We start from the raw sequence: 21,377 nt of genomic DNA, 5'->3' as shown, positions 1-21,377 counted from the left end.
GAGTGCTCGAACTATTCAGACTAACTGGAATAATAACTGTCGCAGAAATACTGTGATTTCACTTAAAGACATTTGGATATTTAATAGCTGTTACGTACTAACTGTGAATTCATTTAAATACAATTGGGATTATAATATAATGATCCTTCAGTACTCTTGGTACATCAGTACATTACTGACCATCATTTGGAATACCATTGGAACATATTTGGATTACTTGATACCTATGGACTTGTTGGGAATATTTTTGACCCTAGGATTTCAGTCACAGTATAGTAATTTAGTTTTACATTTTCTCTCTGCATTTTAGGGACGTACATTATATTTACAATTGTACAGAACTTGTTACATATTCGATCTTTCTTGACATATTTTTAAAGACAATAGAGAAGTAATATTATACAAATTTTAGCGATCTCACACATCATTGTTTGTTTCCTTTCCCTATTGTATACATAATACAGTGAAAACATCGCGGATCATCAATATTCAACCATAGTAAAGGGCCAATAACTGTAATAGTTGAATGTCCCGTTCTTGACTCATTTCTTCCATGCCCAACTGCCCCCTTCATGTATATTTTTTTGTTTAATTGAATTATCTTCGTAATAATGATGAGTAGATTTGTATTGTATGATTGTTGGTTTTGCATGGTGAATGGATTTGTATTGTATGGTTGTTGGTTTTGCATGCAGAATGGTTTTGTATGGTATGATTGTTGGTTCTGCATGATGAATGGATTTGTATCATACGACTGGAGGATTTGCATGATGAATAAATTTATATTGCATGATTGATGGTTTTGCATGGTGATTGCGTTTGTGTTGTATGATTAGTGGTTTCGCGTGTAGAATGTGTTTGTATTGTATGATTGGTGGTTTTTCATGGTGAATGGAGTTGTATGATTGGCAGTTAACATATTGAATGGATTTGTATTATATGATAATTGGTTTTGCATGGTGAATGGATTTGGATTGTATGATTGGTGGTTTTGCTTGACGAATTGATTTGTATTTTATGATTTGTGGTTTTGGATGGGGAATGGGTTCGTATTGTATGATTGATGGTTTTGAATGGTGAATGTGTTTGTATTGCGTGATTGGAGGTCCTGCATGGTACATGGATATGTATTGTATGATTGGTGGTTTTACATGTTGAACGGATTTGGAATGTTACATATCCTGTGACGATTTAATTAAATCGTCTCTGATCATTATTTACTTATTTCGCTCTAGTAGCTGTTTGGTGATTCTAACTGGAGACTTTTTCTCATTAGGCGTCAGTAAAAATGGAACACATTTTGCACAGAGGTTTCTGAACTTCAACAAATTCTCCAGTATATTACGCATTAATCACTAATTAATGGTAGTAACAATATAAATATATTCCACTGTGAATCGAACATCTTCATCAGAAGCTAGTTCCCGCCCACGAATTTCAGATAATTGTCTTCCAGAGCGCTAGTGATCTCCTGTGGATTCTTGGAAAGGATTTAGCCAGCCCATATTGTCTTCCATGACGGTCTTGATATCAATAGGAGATATTCACTAAGAACACTCTGATTTTATATTATGCATTTTGTATAGTAGCAGAATGGTTCTCCATCTACGACATGTTATGCCACCGTTATTTACTCTTTACCAATGTTGCGACACAAGAGCAGCTGCAAATCATTTTATAAAACGTTCGTTTGTTTATGGATGCATTTACAGTTGCAAAGAAAGATAAATGTTCCAACATGATATTCACAACTTTTCAGATACCTGTCATATACAGGAACTAACGAAAGGACTTTGCAAATTTGCCGTTAACATTGCTATTTAAATACTTTGCAAACGAAAATGAGATCGTAGTGCATATTTCAAAGAGGTTTGTGACATTCCTATTGATGAAATGGAAAATGCTTAGTGTACAATCCTCTGTAATCCAGTCCCGTTTTAGGGACACAACGGCATTAAGGTAACAAGCCCCTATTTTTGGAAATTAGTCGGATATGACATTAATTATTGGCTTGGACATGAACGAATTGCGGAACTAATTTGGGAGGTGAATTCAATACGAAGCAGGATATGGTTTAACGATAATTGAACAGGAGTAATCAGTACAGGACTGAAGTTTATGACAACTATCTATTTTTCGATTATACTAAAAACCTCTTGTCATATTCGAACTTCAATTTTGTTTCAATACTTTTTCACACGAAAATTTGTCAAACCGCAATAAATGACTGCTAGATTCAAGATTAAATTAGTTGGTGATTAACGATGACTGTGGTGACTTTTCAATTTGCATTGCTTGTTAATTTTGTAACATATTTAATACATGGTAAGGGTTATGGAAATTTGTATTTTGTAGCAGATTGTTTCCAACAAAAACTTCATTGTTTACCTGACCAGAATAATTGATTTACTTAACGTATGTAAACAGCTAATATATAGTTACTAACTTTTCTATGAGACTGGATTTAATATTATGAACAAGCAAGCAATGCAAATTGAATATATTAAATTAAATATGAGGCAAGCATATCTTTGGCAGGCACACACAATCGGGGGTCTCATGGTATGATGGGAAATCTTATGTTTTCACATATAAAACTATAAGGATTTATTTTTTACACATAAAAATATAGTAATAAAATAATATGCAAATATATTTACGAAGACGTTTCCATCTTTCAGGCCGAGGTATATACGACTAAAATCTTATTTTAAACCACGGATAGAACCTCTGATTCCTATGTAATAATAACCAAGATAAAGAACTGTTAAATAACTGTTTGCTTTAAAACTGCAATTAGTTTCATTTATGAAATATTTGAATCGCTTTGAAAAGAAGACGAAGAAGAAATATTTGTTTTTCTATTAGCAAGTTGCATTGAATAAATTCAATATACCGTAGCCTTGGGTCAACATATTTATAGTTTCTGTTTTCTGGGCACACTAATTATCGGTGCATTATTTACGAATGAAGCTATCAATCAATGTATCCTTTGACTCTCAATTATGCAGGATGAAATATTAGCAAATTTATTTTTCCCTGTAAACGTAAGATTCATGCAGTAAAGTTTCGTATTCTCAATCAAGATACATATAAGCTTCAATAACTTTTGAAACATAATATTCTGGTATCAGTGCTTTATGCTATCGTTCATTTCTTGTTCGATTTCAATACTACTGATGAATTGGCATGACGCAGAAAAAAAACATGTCCAGTTCTCTCAGGGACCAGCATGCAGATATTATAATTAAATAGACATGATAAACGAAATTCATGATCTATTTAAGTTTTTAATTTAACTGGACTTACGTTATTTATTTCTTTGCAGACGCTGTCCGTTGCAGTTTCTGTCTTCACGTTGTGTGCCATCTCTGTCGAGCGATATTTCGCCATCTGCCATCCACTTAGAATGAGGTTTACGGCGGTTGTAATGGGAATATCCATTACGGTAATCTGGGGACTCGGCTCTCTCGTGGCTTTGCCAGAACTTCTGTATCAGAGGCTAGGTAGAACATATCCTTCTCAGTTAACAGAATATTTGACGTTCTGTACTCTGGATCTTGAACCACATGACAAACAGGCCTACCAAATGTTCCTCATGACTGGACTCTATGGTTTCCCGATGTGCCTTATGTTCTTCGCTTACTCGATTATTGGTGTACGACTGTGTAAAAACAGTTTCCCAGGCACACTGGAAACACAGAATGGGCACAAAGGTTAGTTTATAAAAGATATCCAGATATAGGAACCTGAACCTGTAGGGATAATTTAGTAAACTGTAGATATCATGTATTAATTACTTAACAGCGACAAAAACACAAAAAATCACAGTGACCTCCCCTGCCATTAAATAGTCTTTTACTTCGCGCAACGTATCTTTGTTTTGGAAGGGGGTTTGCTTGGGAGGGGGTGTTACTGATGTTGGACATCAAGGCAAAATGCATCGTTTTGTTGTAGCACATGTTCACACAGCCTTTTATGTTTGTTGTTATATGGTTCTATCAATGTAAATTGAAATTGTAATTGGTCCAGGTGCAGATTAGAATCCCAAATTACTCAATTAACTTCAACGAAATCGGCAATTCTAGGTCCATGTGACATTAGTCAACGGCGTTAATTATACTGATGATCACGAAATTGCACACCAGCGGAACCTCGTTTTATTAATATTTCCCAAACACTTGATTGTTACAGAGTCAAACATGTACAAACCTACTGCCTTCGTAATTGAAATTGTACCTGACCATGTATAGATCAACATACCTCTACTTTCAATAATTCATAATCAGCCTGTAGAGACGGAATTCACCCCAAAACTCTAAAACTATAGACTTTTTATATCTCTGAGTCACTGAAGGATGAATCAAACTGTACTATCACTTCCTGTACATTTTAGAATCATTGAAATTAGCAAAACTTTAAGTAATTTATAAAGGAGATAACAAGAATGACGCATCCACCGTTATTTTCCAAAAGTATTGTATAAACAAATCAGGAATCATCTTTTCGGATATTATAACAGGTAAACTCATACATAAATCACAATCAATTTTCCGAAAGAAAAACATTCATGTCAAATTACGTTGACCAAACGTATAGACCAGTGGCTACTAGCGAATGATTCAGGCAAATTTACTGGCGCAATATTATTTATTTTTGAAAAAAGCACTCGATTGGTTGATCATTCGGTGGTCATTAAAAACGATCAGCCAACAAATTGTCTTCATACTGTTTTACTTGGTTCACACCTTATCCAACTGACGTACGGCACATTGTTTGCACGGGTAAATATACTTCCTATTGAAGTCACATTTTAGATGGTGTGTGTATGTGTGTGATTTGGAGTTTTAACTTAACGTTAAAACAATTTCAGTTATATCGCTACGATGTCTGCATTGTGATGTTCTCTTGCATTAGGGCAAGATGCCGCAGACATGTAGCATAATGTTCACCCAGTCACATTATCCTGATACAGGCGGTCCAGTCTTTACAATAAATTCTTAACGCTGAGCACGAAGCGAGGCAGCAACTAGTACCATATATTCATTAAGTCTATGGTATGACATGGCTGGATTCGTACGCGCGACCTCCCACATCCAGACGGACGTTCTAACCACTTAGGCCACCAGAGCGATATTTCAAGGATCGATATTAAGACTTCTTCTGTTTTTTTATACTTCTTTTGATATTATGACTTCTTTTTATATAAGGACTTCTTCTGATATTAGGACTTCTGTTTTTCTTTTTCTTATATTAGGACTTCTTCTGTTATTAAATGACTTAGCCTTGTATGAAGTACACTCTAATACATTTTTTTTACAACACCTCGCTTCTTTCATCAGGTAATGTCTTGTGATTCTACTGAAATAAAATTCAATTCGACTTCACCATTATATCAGTTTGGTGTCAACACAACACACTGCATAGTAATATTTCTATAACGAAATGTCTGACAACCAGAACAATGTAGCAAATATCCCTTAACATGGATTTGCTTCTAGCTCAAAAATGCTTAGAAGGATATAGTGTTAAAAATAAAAAAATAAAACATTCTTGGTATCTACATTGTTCAACATCTCAGCTGGAAGACTCATGTTTATCACAGTATGTACTATGGTCGTCAAAAGAATAAGTCTCTTAAAGTTAATGTTGAAATAGTTACCTCTCTAGCCGCTTGAACCTTTTTTCTGGTTATATACTACCAATGATAGACTACGACTGTACCACAAAACAAATTATAATCTATCCTGAACTGATCAACTCCAGAAAGGGCCGCCCCAATAATTGAAAAACTTTCTTGTTGAAGTTATAGTTTTCATACTTATAAAGGATGCGTATATAGAATTAATTAATGACCTGAGCTCTCTCATTACAAAATAATATATTTACTTGATACCACATGACTGATTTCATTGTAAGACGCCAACTACATTGATAACAAAGTTCTACATGATATGAAGCTTGGAGTTATTCTTGAGTAGCGAAACATAACGATTATGTCAGTTCAAAGTACTTGGATTTCAACGTACGAATCTTTTATCTACCAAATATGTGTGTGTGTGTGTGTGTGTGTGTGTAATTTGGATTTTTAACGTAGTTTTAACAATTTGTCAGTCATATCGCTACGATTTCTGCAGTCTGACAGTTTATAGTGATGTCTAGCACTGGGGCATCATGCTGCAGACATGTAGCATGATGTCCCACCCAGTCACATTATCCTGACACCAGGCTGATCAGTCCTAACACTAACCTCTTAAGATTAATGCTGAGCGCCAAGCCCGGCAGCTCGTAGTACCATTTACTAATTATTTATGATTCCTTTATTAGTATCGACATATCAGAATAATTGCTCTGCTATGTAGCTATAGAGCCGGATAACGCTAATTGGAGGAGATGGTTTCTAACATTCGAAAAGGGTACTGACTTTCCTGGAAAGGAAACCGAGGCAAAAAACATACGTCTATTTATTGAAAGTGTGTATGACACCCAATAAACGTGCGTAGGAATAAAACGTTGCTCAAATTTTAAATGGAAGTGACTTCATATTGACGTGTGTAAAACTCCCCTCTGATCCGGCCTTGAGAAATTTCCAAAACAAAGTAATTATAAAGGGATTTCCCCACCCACATGGAATCTTATAATGTAAACTTAGGAAGCCTTTGGTATAAAATGACAAGGTAATTCTTTTCAATTTGGGAAAGGGAGCATCATTTCAGCTTAGTAACTATTGTATGTGTTGTGGTAGGCGAGTCATCAAAACTACCGTATATACTCCCTTAAAAATCGAATCAAACCTCAAACAACAAAGATTCTAATATGTTGTGGCATAATGCGCCTTCATATCAGGGTCTATGATGTCTGTTCTACTAAGTAGCCCAGACAAACTGCACATACCAAGATCTGCCGGCGCATTATGCTACGACAGATTTGGTTATTTGTAGTTTGCAGTTCGACTCGTATTATAAGTACGTACAGCGGTAATAACATTTTTGTTTTCAAAACAGCACAGAAAACATTGATCTGTTGTTCTATTCATAATACGTTTGACTAAGTTTTATTCATTTTATATTACATGTAATGCCATAGCAAATTAATTTCATTATTCAAAGAATATAAATGTATGTCATGAAAGAAAGCACACAGATCTTTAATGACACAGAGAAACTTGATTGGTAATCCATGGGGAAAATTTCAACATCGAGGAAACGACAATATCTACTTGACGTATATATCGTGACATTCTGAGCACGAGAGTAATGCAATGTCAGGTCCAAGTGACTAAAAAAATAAAAATCTGATTAAGGCTAAATTGAAGATCAATACAGTGTCTGGAGTCACGACGTGCTTTGAGCAAGCGCAATTTGGCCTGATATAGCCACGTATAAGTTATGTACAATTAAATCAGTTTACTACTGTTTTATCAAAGACATTTTCAGCAAAACGCAATAAAGTATTCCATTTGTTACCAAAATGTCTTAATAAAGTCTTTTAAATAATAGAAATTAAAAAACGCTGTTATGTTTATCGTTACAAAATACATTATAGTGATACAAAATCAGCAACACAACTCCTTCCAAATTAGTGGAGCATAATATTTGAAGTGATACACTCCTTTACATTCAAAAGATGAACTAATTTCCTACGTTAGTATGGTTATGTTCAGGATAACCTTTGATAGTGTAAATTGAATGCGTGTTTTAAATTTGCGACAAAGCACTACTTTGAAAGCACAATGGAGCAAGAATACATGGAAATAATTTAATTGCAATACAAATTTCATATCTGTTACAAAATCAATTTTTGATGTGTGTTAGTGCATTCAATATCTTTAATTATGAAATTATTGTTGACTAGTTTATAATTCATTAATTTCAAGTCATTACACTATACATAAGTAGTGCACAAGAGTAACAGCACAAGTTGTCCTTTTGTGTTGTTGTTAAATTTTAAAATTTAGCATCGGCAATATTTGAAGCAAAAACTGAAGACGTTATGAGACATGAATCGACGTTATAGTCACTAAATCGTGTCCAGTTTCTTTTAAGTTGTGTATACCGATTTCTAACAAGACATTAATACTAGTTCATAGTAAATGTTGCAAAGAAAATTAAAAATATCATAAGACAAAAACGTATATATGCTTGATACCAAATCATCAACTTTCGTCTGACGTTATGCTAGTTTCTCCAAAAATTAGTACCAACTGTATTGGCCTGACAAATATTACCACGACTTCTTTCCATTAACCACAGAGTAAACCATATATAAATGGTAAACATAACTTCCTGATATATATTTGCTATAGAGGTTCATTTTTTCCTCAAAGGTTTTTGGTAGTTTCTTTTTTTTAAATAGTTGTCTTGTTGTTTTATTTAACTGACCTGTTATATCATAAAAGCGTAAGGATGGGCAACAGTTGTGACCGTGTGGATAATGTATGTTTGGGTTGCGGACGTTATTATCTAAGGGGTAGAGTAGTGAAAGCCGTACGAAATAACTCAGATTGCTCCACTCTCTGCAGCAGGTATATAGTTTATAATTCTATATATGCTAATATTCTTGGGTGAAGGCAGACGACTCTTTTGGTTTTGGTAAATCATTTGGGATTAATCATGCGTAATATTAACTTCGAGAAATAATGGATAAAAGTGTTTAGTTTTTTGTGCTGCTTTTGAATAAGTGTTACGTTGATTGAAATTGGTTTGTGTACATTTAAAGAAGCACTACTAAATAACGACATGGATTTATATATGTAGCCATTCAATAAATGGCTTTTGAGGCAAGATTCTTCCTTTATAATTAGCTATACTAGTGAAATGTGACATTCTAAGTTGTGATTGCGAAGATTCTGGTGGGTGGTTTTTTGTACTTTAGCGTTGTTATATTAGTGGTAATGCAGATGTCAGGTCGCAGTCTCAGCTAGCATGCTCTGTTCAAGACGATATAATTTGCGCCTTTTAGTATAGGAGCTGTGGTCTTGAACAACTTTTGATTTTTTAGAGTTGCATTGTCATGTATGAAGTGCAATCTCAGTACCGGAGTTCTCTTCGTGGCAAGCAGTCCGAGGGTGACACTGAGATTTTTAACTGTTAGTGACCTCTTTGTTGGGAAGATTTTCTGCAATAAGGATTGAAATCTGTTTGGTACCAGGATAGAATCAATAATAGTCTCCTAGGTTTTCATCATGCATAAATTCAAGAATCGGCTTGTGAGGGCGATGTGTATTTGGATATCTCTTAAAGACTTATCATTGTACAAAAAATACAATTAGAAGTATTGATAGGTAAACCATTCAAATGTCATATTTAGATATGGGGAAGTGATGCTGCAAGTCCTTGGTTATTTGCAGTCCTCTATTTGATTTTGTTTCGGACTGTGCTCTCAGTCATAATTAGTTTTGGTTCCGCCGCAGAATAACCGAATGGTTCTGCTTACAGAGCTACGAGCGTGCAAGGTCATCGTTTAGAAACATATTCAGGAGCAATACCATGACTGTTGATCATGTAGATGCTAATGAAAGCTCCATGTTTGAGGATCACGATTATAGTTGGTGGTTGATGCTAAGGGAGTAATCATTTGCAATTCATGACCACATGTTGGACTATTTGTATCATTCTTGGACGCGTGACCTTCCTATGTAATATAGTAAACATATGATATTTGATACTTGTTTTTATGTCTACATTTTATGTATTACACTGGACAACAAATTTTTACAAAAGTCATGTTACTGAAATAAAATTAGTCAATTCTTATCAATTTTTATGTGCTGAACACGAATATGACAGTCAAATTGCAAAATTGGCTCTAGTTTTTTTGTAATCTGCAAGAAATTAATGTTTACATAACGAAATGCATTCCAATAGTAAAAGGTCAACTGTAATAGCCTACCTATAAAAAATCAAGTCATTGACTACATCTTAGATTTCTTCGCCTGTCTCTTGTACAGCTGTTCGGGAGCATCTCTGAGGAGTGTCCAGCAGTAGTCAGCCAGCATTGTAGTGGACCATTTTCCCTGGTATCTTTGTTCCATTGTTGCGATATCTTGATGAAAACGTTCGCCGTGTTCATCACTAACAATACCACAGTTGCTAGGAAAGAAATCCAAATGGGAATGAAGGAAGTGAATCTTTAGAGACATATTGCAGCCAAGTTTCTTATACTTCATCAACATGTCTTCTACTAGTTCCTTATAGTTTTCTGCCCTAACATTTCCGAGGAAGTTTGTAGAAACTAGGCGAAAAGCATTCCATGCTTGTTTCGCGTCACCTTCCAGCAAGTTGTTGAACCGGTCATCTTTGAAAAGCTCTCGAATCTGATGACCCACAAAAACTCCCTCTTTAATCTTTGCTTCGCTGAGTCGAGGGAATTTTTCATGCAGGTATCGGAATGCTGGCAAAGTCCGGTCAATGGCTTTCACGAAGTTCTTCATCAAACCTAGTTTGATGTGAAGGGGTGGTAGCAAGATTTTCTGAGCCTCAACCAGAGCTGGGTGTTGGATATTCTTCTCTCCAATGGCTACATTCTGCCTGTGAATCCATTCCTTCCTCATGTAGTGCATTTCCCTTGCTCGGCTATCCCACTCGCATAAGAAACACATGTATTTTGTATATCCTTGCTGCAGTCCCATTAAAAGGGCAACTACCTTCAAATCACCACAGAGGTGCCAGCTGTACTTGTTATACTCAATGGAATTCAGTAGCTGCCTTAAGTTATCGTATGTCTCTTTCATGTGGACAGCATACGCTACTGGAATAGATGGAAGAATGTTTCCATTGTGCAAAAGCACAGCCTTGAGACTCAGTTTCGAAGAGTCCACAAATAGTCTCCATTCTTGTGGGTCATGAGTGATTTTTAAAGCATTCATGAGGCCCTCAATATCGGAACAGAATATCAGATTACTTTCCTTTCTGAAGAAAGGCTCCAATTGCTGGTGGCGCTTTCGATATGCAGTAATTGTGACATCTTCTTCTAGAAGATTCCATTGTTGGAGTCTTGATCCTAGCAATTCTGCCTTGTTCTTTGATAAGTCCAAATCACGAATCAGGTCATTTAGTTCTTCCTGTATTATTCTGTGTGGGGTTGATGATGCACCACAGTGAAAATCTGGATCACTGCATGCTGATGGACCAGGAGAAGAACAGGTCGACTCACCTTTGTCTTCGTCAGATGAATCAAGAGAATATTCTGCTGGAGGTTCTGGAATAGGAAGTCCCTCACCATGTGGAACTGGTCTCAATGCAGACGGAATGTTTGGGTAGACTATTCTCGACTTCTTTCGCTTCGTTATTCCGCCGGAAAGAGGAGGAACCAAGCAGAAGTAACAGTCATTTAGGTGGTTGCTTGGCTCTCTCCACACCATTGGGACTGCAAACGGCATTGATGACCTTTTGCAATTCAACCACTGTGAAAGCTGTGTTGTACATGTAGCACAGCATATATGCGGAGTCCAAGGCTTGTCTTGGTCACCAACCTTGCATCCGAAGTAAAGATGATATGCCTTCTTCACTTGAGAATTGATACTTTTCTTCTGGTTGGAAAATGTCACTTCCCCACAAATATAGCAAAAATTGTCCGCGGTATTAACACACTTTCGAGGCATTACTGTTCTTTATTGTACGTAAATGGATAAAATAATAAGTTTTATGTAACAGTAGCTTGAACTGTCTCGCACAACGTCTAAAATATTTTAAATGCTGAACCTATCTGATTGGGCTTTATATAGTACACTGCTTACGTCAGCTTCAGCAGCCGCCTGGCATTAGTATAATAGGCCTACACATGTATAGTACACTGCTGACGTCAACTTACTTCAGCAGCCGCATGGCATTAGTATTGCATTGCATCAGAAAATGATGCAATCAACTGTGGATGATGTGAGCATGATAGTATTATGCAATGTTACATCATTATTCCGGATGTTGCTGCAGTCCTACTGGAGAAATTTACACAGTGAAACATAGAAAATGAGGTATATGAATATCTTCAAAACGAGAGCCACTACAAATTTTTCACGGTTATATTCGTGTTCGGCACACCAAAATACTACAGATTAGGGCCTTTTCAAGTCAGTAATGATTTCACTGTTGACCAGTGTTATTAGATTTTAGTGAGTGGTATTAGGATGCCGGTTGTAGCTCCTTTGGGGTGCTGCTAAACGTCACATCTGATATTGCGACTTGGGGTTAGTGAATTATGACTGTAGCAGAGTCTAACTGGGTAAAACAGGGGTTGATGTGGGGGAACTGGACATATAATCACTACTCATACTATGTAAAACCGTGAATGATCAGAACGCATACACATTTTGATACTGTATAAGGTATAATAACTATTCATCAGTGGCAAGTAGCCAGTACTGGACGGATCGATACTTCTCGTGTTCTTCCATAATCCACAATTGCGTCAGACTTTATCACATTCAGTCTATTTTACCTCAGTGTAATTTCGAAAGATATACTAAAGAAATGCTACTTTGATTTAAAAAGCACCAGGTTAGAAAACCTTTGCTAATATAGAAAAATTAACTGAATATAAAACCTCAGAAATATTCGGTCTGCCTACAGTTACTATCTTTGCTTTCCGTTACACTATGCGTAAATAATATTGGCTTATGTTTAGATATTAGCCCATAAAAAGAGTGACCATCACATCTTTTCCAAACGATTTGTTAGCGTTTAATATGTAGTTTTCATTTCTTATCACAAGCCATATCAGTGATCACTAACATGCTATAATCTCAGACAAAAGTTTGCTGGTTCGAATCCAAATTTGCGACAATTTTTTTGTAAAGGAGAAAACAACCGAATCTAACTGGCAAATGTAAAAAGTGAAACCCAATTGTGATGTTTGCAGCGTCGTCGAGTCCATTCATGGATACGTGAGAAGAATAGTCTTTGAATCGTATCTGAAACCGAATTAGACATTAGAATATTAGTCGCAAGCAAATTCAAAGGACCGATAGGAGGGATACATATCCTATTATAGTAGAGAATTACTATGATATATATGGCATATAATGACAAAAATAAATATGAAACAAATCATATTTTGAGGAAGTTTATTGAGGTCTCTAGAAATGGTATTATTCTGTCTAACCAGTGGGATATAAAGTCTTTGGCAGCAAACATTTAATCGCTATACCATTTTAAAGCATTACATCCATTTATCAAAGAAGCTCAAACGATGCTATATGCGTTTTCAGAGACATAAAATAAATATATTGAAAAGGTGATTAACTTGGGAGTGACATTATAAATGGAACGGAATAAACTAGATGAAGCATATGATGCCAAAAAAGAAGAAAATAAAAATGGTGCAAGAAAAGTAGATTCTCACCAATGAGTCTGATAAATCTTTCTGTTTTGATGAACTTGCGTTTCCAATCTCTGTCTGGTTATCTCAGCCCTGTCGTCTCAGTTATGGTGTCCACCCGCTAGAGACTACTTTTGAAACCAAACCCTTGCTATCTTATGCTGTGACTAAATGAAATATAATAAAATTCAGAAACAACAAAAATAAATATATACCGAAATGTAATACACTCCTAATGTAACTTGACGCATCTCCAACTCTCATAAAGTCATACGAAACATTCTGAGGCACACACACACACATACACACGAGCCGAGGTATTTAATACACCATATACATATGCAATACCCTTCACAGGCACACAAAAAGCTGCAAAGCCGACAAAAACCAGAAATGTGTCGCGAAACTGATTTCTTCTAAGTTTGACGGACATCCACATTCCGCCACAGTCGAATCAAATATAACAATGCGGTTGCATATGTAAACACCTATATTTACCAACCAGAGTGGCTATTCCACAAACATATTTCCATATAGTGTATCATTGCTTTAATGATAGCATCACTTGCCTTATTTCCAGGACATATTAGATAAAAAGGGAATCAGAACTCACTAATCTTCAGACGATATACGAATTAGATTTCAAACATGCAGACGAGTAGCGACTTAACTTGAGAAAGCAATATTCGGAAGCTATTGCCAAAAGCCATGGAACAAACCTTTGAGGAAATTTAGCAACGTTCCAAAACAATTGATGTTATTGCATAGAAACGCATAAAGTCTGGTCACACTCGAGTAGGCGTAATGTTCAGTGACGGGTCATTTGAATTACGTTTGGCTCATAGTAGTTTCAAATTAAATTTATCCGTGTTTGCAACTGCATTTATATCTGCAATGGCAAGATTTGATGAAGATGCAAACAATATTTGAGAAAGCCTGAATTCAAATTTCGAGTTACCATAAAGAAGGGTAAAGGACTAGATGACTCTATAAAGTTATCGATCCACCTAGACTTGAAATCACAGAGGTGATTAAAGAGCGGCGATATATATATATATATATATATATATATATATATATATATATATATATATATATATATATATATATATATATATATATATATATATATCGATGGCATTATGATGCAACAAATGCAATGGCGTAAGTCTTGACAAATACGATCTCTGTGAGCAAGATATATGCCACTATGAATACTACAAAACATATATGCTTGTCTTACTTACAAGTCCGGGCGCTCGCCATATCTTCAGTGTGACGCCGGAGTTGAATCACATAATCAGCTCTGTCAACCATGATGAAACTGACATAGACATTGGAATGGTTTTTGAGACGTTGGAGAAATACAACGTAGGTGATCTAGAAAGATGTATCCAAGTCGAGGTAAATATCTAACCATATTAACTGTCTCGAGGAGCTAGTCACATACCAACACCAGAGTGGGTTCCGCCAAGGCTGACGTCAAAGGTACAGAATTTAGACAATGTTTTGAATGGGTGATTTAGTCAGCGGTATTTCTGGCTAGTGACATGCATACAAAACTCATCAGCGCCTGGGTGAACTAGGTCCTATAGTAATATCGAATTTCCATTTCAGGTTACTAAAGCATCAATGAAAACGTTTGAAACATTTAACCCTGGTATTGCAATGAATGTGCTTACTTACGATGAAAGCTTTTCTCCGCATGCTCTAACCCCTTATAAACAACATGGACGAATCGACATTAAGTTGCTGTTACTGAGCGATAAGATTGGTTTAGAGTATCTTTCGCACTAGGTATGGATAAAAAGTCGTGCTGGGCTGCTTAACCTACAAAGTAAGCACGCGCAAAAGAATCATGCATACAGACCTTGCATGCATATATTTAGCACCCAACAAATGCTCACACACCACGACTTCATTGTAGTGGGATCAGTAAATCAAATGCAGCCCAAACTGATGCCAGAATTATAAAAAAAACATTCTTAAATTCACTACGGTTCAACGTCCCTTGTACCGTCTACTTGGAGTTTGAATGTATCAATAATCCAGTGGTAGACGCTAATTCGTCCATCTCTTCGTACAAGAAAGATAATATAGTACATTATTTAGCAGTCAACAACTGCTCAACGAGCATGACAATTGCTGTAATGTGATTAGTGAAAAAAGCAGTGGACAATAATGCCAGAACCAGGTGAAAATATTCTCAAATTCACTTCGGTGCAAAGGAGGATGAAAGTCCCTTATATCATATACGCTGACTTTGAATATCTCAACGTTCAGTGGAAGATGCGATATTGTCCAGCACTCTGCATTGCAACGATAAGATAATACAGGTCGGTGATTAACAACCATGCTGAATTTTTTAGATAACAGTTAGGTTTGACAGGCAAACTGAACTACCAATCTTATATCATGCCCCTGGTGCGCATCAGGCAGGGTTGAGATGTTTGTTAAATTTTTAGACGTCACAGCGAAATGGATTCAACAATAGTTATATTCATCCGCTATCTTGATCATGGCTAGCGACAGCATTAACGAACAATATGTAGCCCTCATTGATGGATCTGGTAACTGCTTTTATTTCCACTGTTGCCTAAATCTGTGGTTTTCGGATCAGTAAGAAAGTATTTCTGTCGAACGATGCCAAAGTTCGTGATTTTTTGACATCACTTTCGAATACAGAGGAGTCGCACTCAACGAGTGTAATCTACAGTTGCGGTTTTGGCCAAATAAAACACAAAAAAACCCTCTATAATCTTTTATAACTTGTTTCTGGTATGGTAGCTACATAAATTTGAAAGCGGTAACAACGGCATCAACATTAACAATAAGCATAATCCCCAACATGGAAAAATACATAAAGTTTACGCTCAAACAATTACGGTTCATCGATTCATTACAATTTTTGAATTCATCCTTTGACATGTTAGCGATCAGTCGAGCGACGAAAAACTTTGCAGTGACTCGAAGATTTTGTCCAACCAACACAGTTTGCTAATGAGAAAAGGTGTGCATTAGTACGAGTACATGAGTGACTTAGACAAGTTTGCTAGAACCTGTTGCCACCAATCGAAGTGTTTTATTTATTGAAGTCACATTAAGGTATCTCAGAAAAGAGTACAAGCTCGAAAAAAAGGCTTAATCTGCATAGAAAAACCATGAGTGAGTTACAAATTTAGGCGCGCCAGCAAGCCAAATGTAGACGGGTATGACCAACCTGGCCCCGACGTTTTCAGCATGTTTCTCGTTCAAATAACCATTATGTATCTGCAATGATGCTACCGTTGCTGGTTATAGATTTTCGTTGGATTCATCCCACACATATTTTAAAACAACACTTGCAGAATTACAACATCAACAATTACTATAGATACTTCTTTGACGTTGACCTATTATACTGTGAACATTTACATGATGTGCAGAACGATTATCCGTTGACAACAGAAGCATTGTCGGTTCCTGGTGCGTGGTTGTCCCCGTATCATTGTTCTGCCATCCATGAATCAGGGCGCAAATATGGTGAGAATGAATCAAACTAGCACCAAGTCTTATGACTAAACGAAAGTATGATCTACAAGTACGAAGCCCATAGCTGTATCTACGATCGGGTATACGTGTAACTAAGATCAACCGAGAGCTTGAATTCCATCTGAACGCTTGGATGGCACCCCATATGCAGATTAAAACGGATTTGATAACTAAGGCCACTAACTAGTTCATTTTACAAGTTTTTGGTTTATTAAATTTTCTGAAAGGCCATGGAGAATCTGTGCAAACGAATTCAAGTCGACCGTGTACATAATAGTGAACAAGATAGGCTTCGAAGGCTCATTGCTAATCTGGCCTTTGAATCGAAAAAGATCTTAGAGGTTAGGCATGTTGTAGTTCACAGTATAAGATGAAAATAGAAACTCACAAGATTTATCTATGTCGGATCTTCTTAATAGGACTTGTCCAATATGTTCATGTATGAGTTTCATTATGACATGATCAAACCATTTTACCAAGATCGGATCAAGATATTATATTCTGATACTGACTCACTGCTGATGCATATCACTAACCAGAGACGTTTATGCTGACTTGGCACAACCATGTTTAGAAAACGAATTTGAGACCAGCGATGAAAGATGGTAACTCAGTTTGTGTACTGATCAAAATAAACCAGAATTCAGCGTGTCTTTTTCTGTACCTGTTACCTCTGGTCAATCACGCATACATGGGATCATACATCCGCCGATGTAAGTGTATTACAGTTAGCCTAATAAGCGATCACAACCGTTTGGTGATCTGCACTTATTTGTTCAGAGGACACTGGTGCCAACGGAATAATAATGAACGTCCTGCCGGGCCATATGACATACAATCGATCAATGAAGAAATTTGAGGAAGAATGATATTAGGAACAGGAAAAGCCTATACAATTACTATTCTTGCCAATGAGCGGTTGACACTGGATTGTCGTTACTAGCTCAATGTTTGGTCGGCATGACACCATTTCATATGATCTTTATCTGTGGGATATCGCATCATACCTGCCATTGTCACACATACCTCAACACTGCAATCAAATTTAACCTGTGACGCTGTCAGTGGTAGTTATGAAAGCAAACGACAGGCGTATTTTGTAAGGTTTATATACTGTTTGGGATTTTACCAATTGTGGAACCAGGTGATTTGATTTAAATTACGTCTATACACTTTTGTCTCGTGCATGGCATAATAATCGGCTTACAGACATGCGTTTTACCTTTATGGGCTAAGAGGGGCACTTTGTTCATCTGCGAATGAAACATTAACGATGCAGATTATACTGATTGGTCACAGGCGCACCAAAATTAATTCGGACTCTGGCCTCGCGAGGCGCACTAATTGTTAAAGAAGGTGTAATGCGAGTGGTTGATACTATCAAATGAGCTGTTGTGGACCAGATGAAACAAATGGGTTTGCAAGCGGATAAATCACTTCGAGATCGACAACGGCGATTAACGACTCAAGCACCAAAGGTTCCAGTTACACTACTTTCAACAGAGACAATTCTGGCTGCGGTTGGTAACATTATTAATGTATCCACTCATAAAAGATGGTCAGATTCGGTGTTTGCAAATCTGGTAATGGTAAGTGGATTACGGTCATGGTGTGAGGTGTGAAGCCACTAAAGCCATCAAGCAAAAGTATTAGACAAAATCAATAATGTAAACAATGAAAACAAAAGTTTTATCAAGGATCTGGTCAAATAGATGTCTGACTCTACATTTGATATCGGCACTCCTGTGTTAGTTGATGGAAGTAATATAGCTTTTCAATGACAATCAGGAACCTTTTGAAGAAATGGGCCTTCTTCAAAACATCGACATGAGTCTGCAGATTTCCCAACAAGACTGTCATACGCTGTACGAAAGTTATTGCTTTTTATTGGAACATTTGGAGTTCTTTCAACAATCTGCAGGAGATATTTATATTTATGTACGTGTAGATTCCACTGGTGCTCGTGGTCGAGTTGTACTTGAGCATTCACAAATCCTGCAAGCGTTTACATTAAAGTACATTTAATACTTTATAAAATGTCTACTGACAGACTTTATTCAGCCCGATGACACGGAGCGGATGTGGATCAGAGCACATTTGCCACCAACGAGAATGTTTCTGAGTTTACCACGATGGTTGTTTCTGGCGTTGATCTGGGTGAGCTTCTGATTGTTTTAAGATCAAAATGGTAAACTTAAAATGTATAAAAATGATATTCAAGATATGTTTCTAAAAATCAAAGGCACTGTCGCAAAAAACCTGTATGAAGTGAGGCCACAATGTGGAGACTAAGACGCAAAGACTTATGTTGGTGATAATAAGGCTAGAACAAAATAATCCGTGGATGAACAAACCAACATGAGGGTAAAAACTCGCTGACCCGCCTCACAATCAGGCATAGGAACGTGATATTAACCAAATTAATACAAGAACATTACATTACCAGCCTTAGAAACTAGCTGACTTATCTTGAAATCTATTGATGGAAATGGCTTTGAGAGACAAAAACATTTCATATTTAAGGTGCGGCAGTACGAGTTAAACTTGTGTATAATAGCTGAAACTAAAGGTATCTTTGGTTAATGGCGATACTAATAAATAATGAGTAATATCTTGGCTTTCTACTAATACTATCACTTACTCATAGGCCGGATAATATAGTTATAAATCCTTACACAAGTGCATTATCATCGACCTCCGAAGAGCGAATTCAGTTTGAAGGAATCGTCGTTAATCTTTACCTGTATTTAAATTTCCTTAGCGTTTGTGTCTAAGATTATATAGTATTACTATATAAAGGTGAGTGAGTCTATCAAAGTAATGAGGTTGCAGAATCTTTCGATGAGATGTTTGTTAAATTGGCAACATATGATAACATTAATAACAATATTGTTCCACTTGTCTATGAATATCTGCATCAAACATTACACACACGACGATGTTCCGACACCGATTTCCTTTTGGATGTCAGAGAGGCAAAATTTCAACATGCTACTTCGTGGATCACGAAAACAGAGATACACAAGATAAACACCACTAAAGTGTAGAGGTTGTGAAAACACTCGTCATGGATGTGGTGGTGCAGTTACGTTTAGTCCTGCATGGCCTGTTACTGCCATAAATCTCGAAACAGGAGATGAGATTTGTCCATGACGCGAGCTTCTAGAATACTGAATATTAATTTACAAATGATAAAATCAGTTAATGTTGGCGCACAGAAAAACGTTTTCAAAACATTTTAATATTTGTTTTTTCCCCGCTGCGTTTAATCTAACGATTTTGTTTCGCAGGATCATTTAAATCTCACCATGGAAATCGGAGTCATATCCGCCATGACGTTATCCATGGTTCTGAGTTCTCCGATTAAAATGTTTATATCTCATTTGGCTCCTTGTAGATCTGATAAGATTTTATTTAAAATTGTAGTATAGGTCACAAAAGCGCACCGGACACTATTGTTTGGCTTCTAATTTGGGTATGATTTTATTTCAAAAGTATTTTTAACATGCGCCTTAATCGGATTGGATTAATATAACGGTATTAACCGTCGCTCCTGTTGATACAACACGGCTAACATCACAGAAATTTGTGCTGCTGATAACATCAAAATATGTCGGTAATATCTTTAAGTGCGCGTAAACACATACACTTTTCTGAGGTAACAGAGGTAATACGGTTCTATTCCAAATAAAGGCCGCATTTTGTTGTTTATATTACCGATGTAGATTTCTCGAAAATGATGTAAAACAGCATCAGAATTTGATTAAGCTCGGTAGTATATTTCATGACTTCTAAACTTATGTCTTCGATGAATTTACGTAGTGCTGGTGTGGCAGGTGGAACAGCATGGAAATTATGATTCCTGATTTTAGTCGCCGGAGAGCAACATCACATATCCGATCATCCTTACCTGCATATCCAACGAGCCTAAATAATCGACTGCGGCTGTGACTTTGTCAGGATGCACATGTTTCGCTAACAATTGATACGCTAAAATGTAGTAAGCTTATGCGAATTTTGTGCTTGTCCTTAAGCGGGAGCAAATTCTTGCCTTGCTTCTTCTTAACCTACAGCCACTATCTACTCCATCACGTCTACAATGTTGACCACATCGTATTCTAATCCGACCTAATAGAAACATTTTATTTTTTCCACATGAACACGTAATCTTTTGTTTTCGCGACAATATTGACCATCGAATTTGTCCACGTAATAGAGATCTTTTCTGTGAGTTTCTGTGAGGACTGGATAAATGACATTCGATAACATCGCTAGGGACCATTACAGCAGCATCTCTTGGAATAGTTTTTAACGTGTTATCACTCAGAAACCTCCAGCTCTAAACACGATTTCATTACAATTTATCGTGATTCTGAAAATATACCAGAAAAATATAAAAAAGGTTTTGATGATTTGTACGTTCCTACTCTGTAAACCTTTTATGTGTCGCTGTCAGTATAAATACTTGTCGTTTGAGAAATGTAATCCAAGCGGCAACGAGATAAGGTGCTGAAAATATGTGGAGTAGCCTA

The 21,377-nt window shown here is 36.5% G+C and overlaps 1 protein-coding gene across 1 annotated transcript in view; it reads left to right on the top strand.

The window, feature by feature from the left end:
* The window catches only part of LOC149806948 (orexin receptor type 2-like), a 155,839-nt gene that overhangs the window by 89,929 nt on the left and 44,533 nt on the right, over positions 1-21,377 (top strand). The window contains exons 2-3 of the mRNA XM_089940471.1: positions 3,329-3,708; positions 18,199-18,215. Of these exons, the coding sequence (XP_089796597.1) occupies positions 3,329-3,708; positions 18,199-18,215 (397 nt within the window). The remainder of the gene's footprint in view (positions 1-3,328; positions 3,709-18,198; positions 18,216-21,377) is intronic.

The sequence above is a fragment of the Sinohyriopsis cumingii genome, chromosome 1, assembly GCF_028554795.1.
Source record: "Sinohyriopsis cumingii isolate HCF-2022 chromosome 1, ASM2855479v2, whole genome shotgun sequence".
In the NCBI taxonomy this organism is placed as follows: domain Eukaryota; kingdom Metazoa; phylum Mollusca; class Bivalvia; order Unionida; family Unionidae; genus Sinohyriopsis; species Sinohyriopsis cumingii.
The sequence above is the reverse complement of the archived record's forward strand: the minus strand, read 5'-3'. Positions and strand labels throughout refer to the sequence as shown.